The 10,000-nt window shown below is 39.6% G+C and overlaps 1 protein-coding gene across 1 annotated transcript in view; it reads right to left on the minus strand.

Moving 5' to 3' along the window:
- Positions 1 to 6,899, minus strand: part of LOC123513580 (hyaluronan mediated motility receptor-like) — an 18,659-nt gene extending 11,760 nt beyond the window's left edge. Inside the window, exons 1-8 of the mRNA XM_045270829.1 lie at positions 6,764 to 6,899; positions 5,353 to 5,453; positions 3,897 to 4,052; positions 3,157 to 3,293; positions 2,749 to 2,835; positions 2,190 to 2,245; positions 993 to 1,156; positions 331 to 510 (exon numbers count right to left, since the gene is read on the minus strand). Coding sequence (XP_045126764.1) covers positions 331 to 510; positions 993 to 1,156; positions 2,190 to 2,245; positions 2,749 to 2,835; positions 3,157 to 3,293; positions 3,897 to 4,052; positions 5,353 to 5,453; positions 6,764 to 6,806 — 924 coding nt within the window. The 5' untranslated portion in view covers positions 6,807 to 6,899. The remainder of the gene's footprint in view (positions 1 to 330; positions 511 to 992; positions 1,157 to 2,189; positions 2,246 to 2,748; positions 2,836 to 3,156; positions 3,294 to 3,896; positions 4,053 to 5,352; positions 5,454 to 6,763) is intronic.
- Positions 6,900 to 10,000: the final 3,101 nt, after the last annotated feature.

The raw sequence follows: 10,000 nt of genomic DNA on the forward strand, positions 1-10,000 counted from the left end.
GAATGAGTTAAAGATGAAGAAAAAGAAGCAAGGAAAGAATAGAAGATAGGAAGAAAGTAAAGTGAAAGGAAAAAAGGCAACAAGCAAAGGAAAGGTGCCAAGAAGAATAGGAAAAAGGGAAAAATTGAGGAAAATTACACCAAACCACACTCATCAACACCACAGCACACCACACCACACCACATCACACTCCAACCATACTCACCACCATCACACACACCACAACACAACACCACAACACAACACCACACTCACCACCACCACACCCCACCACTAGCCCCACTCACCACCACAACACCAAACCACCACCACCGCCACCACCACACTTACCGTCACCTGGAGCTGCTGTTGTGTGTGGTTGCCCTCCGCCACCACCTCGTCCAGCTGAAGCCTCAGTTCAGCAATGAGGTCCTCCTTCTGCAGCAGTGTGGCCTCCAGGTTGTCCCGCAGCTGTGTCAAGTGGTCCAGCTGTTCCTTCAGGAGTGCTGGGTCGAGGGGGCCTTGCTGTGGCTGTTGGAGGTGAAGTGAGGTGAGGTGTGGTGGGGTTGGGTAAGGTAAGGTAAGGTTAGGTGAGGTGAGGTAAGGTCTTAAAAAAATTTGTGGCCGTTCATCTCTCTCTTCCTTGCCCTACCTCCTACTTCCCTTACTCCACTCCACTCCACTCCTCCTCCTCCTCCCAAAGCTCTCATTCCTCTTCCTCCATCTTCCAAAGCCCTAATTCCTCTTCTCTTCACTACTACTCCTCTTCCTCCTCCCAAAGCTCTCATTTCTCTCTTCCTTTCCTTACTCCTCTTCCTCCCCCTCCTCCCACAGTTCTCATTCCTCTCTTCCCTTCCTTACTCCTCCTCCTCCTTCCAAAGCCCTTATTCTTCTCTTCCTTATCCATCTCTTACTTCTTCCCTAATATTCTACTCCTCCTCCTCCTCCTCCTCCCAAAGCCCTCATTTCTCTCTTCTCTTCCCTACTCCACCCTTTCTCCTCCCCCTCCTCACCTGTTCCTGCAGCTGCTCCAGTCTGTGCTGCAAGTTGCTGTGTTCACCAGTAAGGCGTGAGATTGTGTGCTGTGCCTCCTGCAGCTCCTCCTGTGTGGTGCTCAGTGCCTTACGCAATGCTGTGGTGGAGGACGGCGATGGTGGTGGTGGTGGTGGTGGTGTGTCTGGTGAGGGAGTGAGAGATAACTTGACAGATGGACAAATTAACTTAACCCCTTTCAGTACCAGGATGTTTTCATACTTATTCTGGTGACTATTTGGTGATTTTATACAGCTTTAGAAATTTATGTGGGGGTTAAAATAGTGAAGACTGTGGCCACTAATCTTCTGACCTCCATAGACACTACCTAATGTAAAGAATATAGTCTAATTATATCCAAAACTCTAAAGTAAAAATGCATCAAAGTGCTGAAGAGGTTAAGAGAGATGTGAGGTTGAATATGTGTGAAGATATAGTTTGGTGGTGGTGGTGGTGGTGGTGGGAGTGAGGGAAAGCTTCATAGATGGAGATATTAACTTAGGAGAGATGTGAGATTAAGAGTATGTGAAGATATAGTTTGGTGGTGGTGGTGGTGGTGGTGTTGGTGTGTCTGGCAAGAGAGTGAAAGCTTGATATATGATAGAGAAACTAGCATTAAAATAACAAATGTGAAGTTAATTCTGTGTGAAGATACAGTTTGGTGTGATTTAACTCCTTCAGTACTGGGAAGCATTTTTATCTTGAGTCTTGGGCATGATTAGACCATTGCATTGACATTAGGAAGGGTGTTTGGAGGTCAGCAGAAGATTAATGTCCAGAGTCTTCACTAATTTAATTCCAATATGAATTTCTGAAGCTGTATAAAATCATCAAAAAGTAAGCAGAATGAATATAGAAACATGTCATGGTACTGAAGGGTTAAATACACACATACATAAATGAAGGGGAAATCAGCTTTAAAATACCAAATGTAAGGTGAACGCTGTCTAGTGAAGATAAATGAACAAGATATCTACATTATTGATAAGAAAAACAGTCTTACAAACCAGCCTAATGTTTGTGACCTTTAAAATTAATTGTGTTGGGAGAGCAGAGCGTTTTAAAATACCAGGTCCACTATCCTCTCGTTAAATTACTTGAGTTTTTAAGGTCCTTGTGATAAATGAGTAAGATTTTGGTTGATTTAAGTTGACACACAAACACACGCATATACACACCTTCACCAGCATCCTGTGACGTCCCAACACACGCCTCATCAGTCTGGCTTCCCTCACTGCAATAATAGACATGCTTTAAAATGACACCCCTTAGAACACCTTGGCAAATAAATGCCACCCCTCACACCAGAACAATTAGCAAACAAACAGGTTAGGTTAGAGTAGAAAATTGCTTACTTAGGTTAGGTTAGGCTAGAAATATACATAGTTACATTAGGTTAGACTACTCTAGAAAAATCTCTGGTTAGGTTAGGGTAGAAAATTGTTTGGTTAGCTTAGGTTAGATTGGGTGAGACCAGGAAAATGTTTAGTTAGGTTGTTACACTAGAAAAAATATGCTTGGTTACGTTGGATTAAAAATACTTGGTTAGGTTAAGGTTAGACGAGGAAAATACGAAGTTAGGTTATGTTAGGTTAGGGGGAAATAAATAAATAAAAATAATAATAATAATAATAATAATATTAAAAGAAAAGAAAAGAAGAAGAAGAAGAAGAAGAAGAAGAAGAAGCTTGGTTATGTTAGAGTATTAAGATGTTTGGGTGTGTGGTAAGGCAGCACCTGGTCAGCGACGGCAGGAACACCTCAGCTGTGTCAGTCCCAGCGTCAGACACTTGTCTCCTGTGCGCCCTCTCAAGATCACGAAGTCTGTAAAATTTGGTGAGTTTTGACAGGTTTCAATGGCATATAACTCACTCAATCTCTCTCTCTCTCTTACTTTTTCTCTGTTCTATCTTACTCACTACTACACACGCATACTTTCTCTCTGTCTCTCCTCCTTTTCTTCCTCTCTTTCCTATCTCTTCCTCTTTTTTCTCATCATCTTCTTTACCCTATATCACAAACACCCACACAGACACACACACTTTCTCTCTATTTCTTCTCCCTTTCTTCCACACATTTCTATCCTCTCTTCTTCCCTATCCTATCCTACCACAAACTCTCTCTCTCTCTCTCTCTGTGTCTCACCTAAGCTTGAGTGTTGCAATATCAGTCTTAAGTTGGTCCCTCTCCTGTGTCAGCTCTCTAATGCGTCCCTGCAGCTCCACATCCTTCCCTCCTGCCCCGCCCCGCCCCACTGATGCAAAGCGGGCGGGAGGCATCGGCTGGGGGCAACATAAATATATACAAAAATTAATGAATGAGTTAATGAAAGAATATATACACATAAATAAATGGAATAAATGAGTTGATAAATAAATACACACAAAAAATACTTAAAAAAAAAAAAAATAAATAAATAAATAAAAAAAAAAGGAAAATGAAATAAATAACAATAATTCACCCACAAATAAAACACACACACAAAAAAAAAAAAAATAAATAAATAAATAATAAAAAAATAAAAATAAATAAAACCTGATCCACTCATGCCAATCCACTTCTGATCCACTCTAATCTACTTCAACCACCCCTTCAATCATACCAATCCCCTTCTGATCCACTCCCATCCACTTTCATCCATCCCAGTCCACTTCAGTCCAACCAATTCCCTTCTCATCCACTCCAATCCACTTCTAATCCAATCCATTTCTCATCCCCACCAATCCACTTATCTATAGCCATCCACTTGTAATCCACCCCAAGCCACTTCTTATCCACACCAATCCAATTCTTATTCACTCCAATCCATTTCCAGTCATACCAATCCACACCAGTCTTCTTCCATCCCCTTCTGATCCACTTTAATCCACTTCTGGTCCACTCACACTGACAAAGAAGCCACTGCTGGACCCAGAGGACAGATTGGAGCAGGTGGAGGAGTTCAGGCGGCCAGCAGAAGAGGAGGAGGCCATCTTCTTCTTCGGGGAGGAGGTGGAGGAAGAGGTGGAGGTGGTGGTGTAAGCTCCTGGGCCTGGTGTGTCCTGTGGATGGGGGAGGTGGTGAGGTAAGGTGAGGTGAGGTGAGGTGAGGTGAGGAGGAGGAAGAGGAGGTGAGGTGAGGTGAGGTGAGGTGAGGTGAGGTGGTGGTGGTGGTGGTGGTGGAGGAGGAGGAGGAAGAGGAGGGACAAACAGCAGCAGATCTAGTGACCCTTACTAGGCTGTTTGTTGTTTGTGGTCTATTCACTCTAAACTAATGCTAGAGAGGTAGGACAGCAAAGGCGAAGGCTCCTCCCCATCCACCCACCCACCACTCTCTGGCAGGAAATAAGGAAAAAGCCACACAACATGGAAAAATTGTATGAAAACTTTGATGAGGAACGAGAAGAGATTTGGGTGTCACTATCACTACAATTGAAAGTGTCGGGAAAGAGTCGACTACCACACCCACTGCCACTGCCAGCCAACTCCCCCACACCACAAATCTACCTTTCTTTATACAAACACTCAGGAGGTGCGGATTAGTGTCGAGATACATGTCCAATCTATTCTTGAAGGCTGAAACTGTTTGATAATCGACGACAATAGAGAGAAGAAATTCCAAACATTAACGATGCAATTAAAAAAGAAATGTTTTGCTTCATTTGATGAGAATCTTTGACCAATTATTTTGAGGCTGTTCTGTCGTCTTGTTAAATATGACTAAAATAATCATCAGCAATAATGTTGAATCTTATGAACATTTTAAAACTTCAATTACATCTCACATTCTACATTTTGAAAGACTAAAGAGATGAAGTTCCTTGAGTCTTGTCATTAAACCCACAGTTATAGACTTGAAGTAATCATTCTGGGTTTACTGACAAGTTTATATTCAGAATAGTGTGATATTCCTTCCTTCTTTGAGTCTCTCTTCATAAGGTCTGTGTCTCAGCCTTGGAATCATTTTTGTCATTCTGCTTTGAACTCTTTCCAGCTTTTGATGCCTTTTCTGTAATGATGACCAGAATTGTGCACAGTATTCAAGGTGGGGTCTCAAGGAGGAGGAAGAGGAGCAGGAGGAATGAAAAAGAAGAAAAGGAGGAAGAGATATATAAAAAAAGTAAGAGAAAACAAAGGAAGAGGAAAGATAAATGAAACAAGACAAAAAAAAAAAAAAAGGAAGAATTACAAAAAGAAGAGAGAGAGAGAGAGAGAGAGAGAGAGAGAGAGAGAGAGAGAGAGAGAGAGAGAGAGAGAGAGAGAGAGAGAGAGAGAGAGAGAGAGAGAGAGAGAGAGAGAGAGAGAGAGAATATTTACATCTTCAAAACCAGGTCATTTCTGTGTGTGTGTGTGTGTGTATTACCTCTCCATGCCCCTTCCATCTGTCGGACTTGTCGAGGGACACAGCAGCGGCCACCTTCTTCTCCAGCTTGGGGTTGTAGGCGGTGGGTGGTGGCGCACATCCTGAATGAATAAATAAATAAGTAAATAGATAGACAGACAGACAGACAGATAGATAGATAAATAAATGAGCAAATAAGTAAATACATAAATAAATAAATGGATGAAGAAATTAATAGATGAAAAATGAATGAATGAATGAATAACTAAATAAATAAACAAATGCCTGAATAAATAAATAAATAAATAAATAAATAAGGTTAGGTTATGTTTGTGTGTTTGTTTTGTTTGTATTTAGATGGAAAGTGAAAGAAAATAAATAAATGAATGAATGAAGGAAGGAATTTTGAAGTTAATATGTTTGTAATTAATTTCTAAGTTTGCTTCACAGGTTAGGTTAGGAAAGGTGAGTGATAACTGTTTATAAATGGCTCTAATGGACTGACTGTAAGATTAATTGGTTCAGCCTGCCTCTCTCTCCCCTGTCAGTCTGTTTCCTCTCCATCTGTCATCAAATCAAAATATCAAAACACAACAACACATACTTTGCATATTTAAACTCAAAAAGAGACAAGACACACACCAAACACACTAAAAACACATGAATACAACGAAAAACTTACCAAACCATCTTAGAACACATAAATAACCCCCAAAAAAACACCAGCCAGACCCTCAAAGTATCACAAACACACACCCCACCACAGAAACTCAAATACAATGATAAAAACTAACAAATTCATCTCAAAATACATAAAATATTCCTAAACTTATTTAATACACCCAAATGAACCCCTAAAACAGCACCACCAGACCTTCATAATACAACAAACACATACTTTGGACATTTAAACTCAAACAGGACACAAGACACACACCAAACACACTCAAAACACACGAATACAATGAAAAAAACGAACAAAATCATCTTAAAACACAGACTCCACCACGAAAACTCAAATACAATTAAAAAAAAAAAAAAAACTAACAAATTTGTCTTGATACACGTAAAATATTCTCAAACTTATTCAAAACACCCAAATAAACCTCGGAAATGTGAAAAACACCCAAATACACAAAAAACACTGAAAAACACCCAAATAAACCCTAAAAACACTTCAAACACAGAAATACACACAAAAACCCCACACACCTTAGAATTTTAAACCCAAACGAGATCAAACACACAAACATACACACCAAACACAATGAAGGAAAACAACAACAACAACACTTACTTGAAACACAAAAAAACAAACAGACCCAGACACTCAAAATATAACAAACACAAACCTCGGACTTTTAAACTCAAACGGGAGACACACAACACAAACACACAAACACACTATATCTATCTCTCTCTGTTATCTCACCGACTTCCTCATTGAATCTCTTTATCTTGGCCTTGGAGAACATGTCGACGGTGTATTTAGTTCAGTACCTGTGGAAAAAAGCCCCAAATTTAGCCCCCAAACACCAGGAATTCCCTCTCTGCCTTCCCAAACACTCTCGCGGGAGATTTAAACTGCGGCAGCCAATCAGAGTGAAGCTTCTAACTCTCCCTTTCTCACCAGCCAATCACAGCGTTTTACAGCGTCCCTAGGGAGGATGTTGAAGAAAGTAGGATATGATCAAAATTGGGATAAAAATGCAAGATATGTTAAGAATAGTAGAATAAAAATAAGAATAATGAGAAATGTATAAAAAAAGGGGATGTTTTTATATTACAGGTACTAATGGTGAGGGAATGTTCAGGGACTGTCTATGTAAAGTTTGGGTCTCATTTATTTATTTATTTATTTATTTGTTTGTTTGTTGATTTACCTATATGTTTGTCTATCTATCTATCTATCTATCTATCTATTTATCTATCAATTTATTTATATGTCTAGCTAGGAAATTCTATGTCTATTTATTTATCTGTCTATCTGTCTATCTATAATAAAAAATTTCCTCACAAACAATAACAACTTGATTATATCTACTACTACTGTTACTACTACTACTACTACTACTACTACTACTACTACTACTACTACTACTACTACTACTACTACTACTACTACTACTACTACTACTACTACTACTACTACTACTACTACTACTACTACCACTACTACAACAACAACAACTACTACTACTACTACTACTACTACTACTACTACTACTACTACTACTACACACACACACACACACACACACACACACACACACACACACACACACAGACAGACAGACACACGTGGGTTGGTCTGAGCTGAGGAAATGTTGCACAGTTTTGTAATATCGTCAGTTCATCTTTGTCCTTTTGTCCAAATTGGGATGGTGTTGCCTCTAGATTGCACAGCTGTTACCCTTTCAATAGTCTGGTGTGGTAATACTGATTGACACACCCTACTGGAAGTTTTGATGGTGTTTTTATGGTTGTGGTGACATTATTGGTGTTTTTGTGGTTCCAGCGACAATACTGGGGTTTTCAAGGGGGTGTTTGTGGGTTATTTGAAGTTATTGGGGTTTTTCAAGGGTTTCGTAAAAATTGTTGGGGTTTTCAAGAGTCTAGTGAAAGTTATAGAGGCTTCTGGGGGTGTTTTCATGGTTCTGATGACACTATTGGGGTTTCAAGATGGCGTTTGTGGGTTTTGTTGAAGTTATTGGGGTTTTTCAAGGGTCTAGTGAAAGTTATTTTATTTTTTTTAAGGGTTTAGTGAAAGTTATTGTGGTTTTCGAAGACGTTTTCATGGTTCTGGTGACATTATTGGGGTTTTCAAGGGTTATTCTGTGGCTTAGTTGAAATTATTAGAGTCTTTTCAGTGGTCTAGTTAAAGATTTTTTTTCTAAGCGTTTAGTGAAAGTTATTGGGGTTTTCAAGGGTGTTTTAATGGTTCTAGTGACATTACTGGGGTTTTCAAGGGTTATTCTGTGGCTCAGTTGAAATTATTAGTTTTTTCAATGGTCTAGTGAAAGATATTTTTTTCAAGCGTTTAGTGAAAGTTATTGGGGTTTTAAAGGGTGTTTTAATGGTTTTAGTGACATTATTGTGGTTTTCAAGGTTGTTTTCGTGGCTCCAGTTGCGTGGTTCCCATCTGTGGTACGCCTACTACTACTGGCACGCGAAGGCCTTCCAGGTGGTACGTGAACACTTTCAGGACCATATGCTATTTTCAGTTAAATCAGATAAATTAATTTCTCAGAAAAATGCTGATTGCCTCACACAAGACAATCACGCATGGATCAGCTGGCGGAGAAAAAAAAAAAAAAAAAAGATGCATCCCTCATATTGAAATTCAGTTGTGTTCCTTATTAGTTCATTTGTGTGTCCTACTTGTGAACAAATTGACACCTGCTGGAATTGAGTTTTTCCAGTGGTATAGGCGGGGACTGTACGGGACCTCAATTTGCTGCTCGCTCAGGGAAAGTTTGGAAACCACTACTTTAGTTGAAGTTATTGGGGGTTGTGAAGGGTCTAATGAAGGTTATTGGGATTTTCAAATGTGTTTTTCATGGTTCTATTGACATTATTGGGGTTTTCAAGAGTGTTTTCATGGTTCTAATGATGTTACTGTGATTTTCAAGTGTTTTCATGGTTCTCGTGATATGACAGATGTCTCCAATGCTGTTTTCATGGTTCTAGTATAACATTAACCCCTTCAGTACCATCACGCATTTCCATATTCATTCTGGTTAGTATTTGATTTTATAAAACTTCAGAAACTCATGTGGAAGATTAAAATAGTGAAGACTGCTGCCATTAATCTTCCAACCTCCGTAGACCCTTCCTAATGTCAATAAAATGGTCTAATTGTACACACATTTCAAGGTGAAAATGCGTCTCAATATTGAATGAGTTAAAATAGTGAAGACCCTGGCCATTAATCGTCTGACCTCCGTAGAACCTTCCTAATGTCAATAAAATGGTCTCATCGTACTAAAATCTCAAGGTAAAAATGTGTCCCAGTATTGAAGGAGGGTTAATGAAGTTATCGAGGGTGTCTTTCATGGTTCCAGTGAAGTTGTTCAAAGTTTCCTTGGTTTGAGAGGTTTAAGTGGTGATTGTCGTGGTTTTGAAGGGCGCAGCGATAGTTTGACAGGCTCCAGTGAAAGTCTAAATCGAGTTCCCTTGAGTTTAGCGATTGTTCTGTACTTGAGTGAAATATAATGTAGATTTCAAGGGTATTTTCACGACTCCAGAGAGAGAGAGAGAGAGAGAGAGAGAGAGAGAGAGAGAGAGAAACGCGGTAAGACAATAGATGCTTAAAATAGATCGAACATTCTGGTATTGCTATTATTATTATTGCTATTATTATCTGCATTGCGAAGGTAACTAACGCGTCTGTGGCTTCCAATACAGTCATTTCCCGTACGTGGGCTGTTCCGTGACGCACACACACACACACACACACACACACAGAAAGGTCTAGCTCGATATTATGTCATCTGGCGTGTTTATAGATCGAAGTAGTAGTAGTAGTAGTAGTAGTAGTAGTAGTAGTAGTAGTAGTAGTAGTAGTAGTAAACATTTAAATATGGCTAAAAAAGTTACTAAAAATAAGAATGAGAGAGTTTTTGGCTACAGAGAGAGAGAGAGAGAGAGAGAGAGAGAGAGAAAAGCG

Source organism: Portunus trituberculatus, chromosome 36 (genome assembly GCF_017591435.1).
Source record: "Portunus trituberculatus isolate SZX2019 chromosome 36, ASM1759143v1, whole genome shotgun sequence".
NCBI classification, from domain to species: Eukaryota; Metazoa; Arthropoda; class Malacostraca; order Decapoda; family Portunidae; genus Portunus; species Portunus trituberculatus.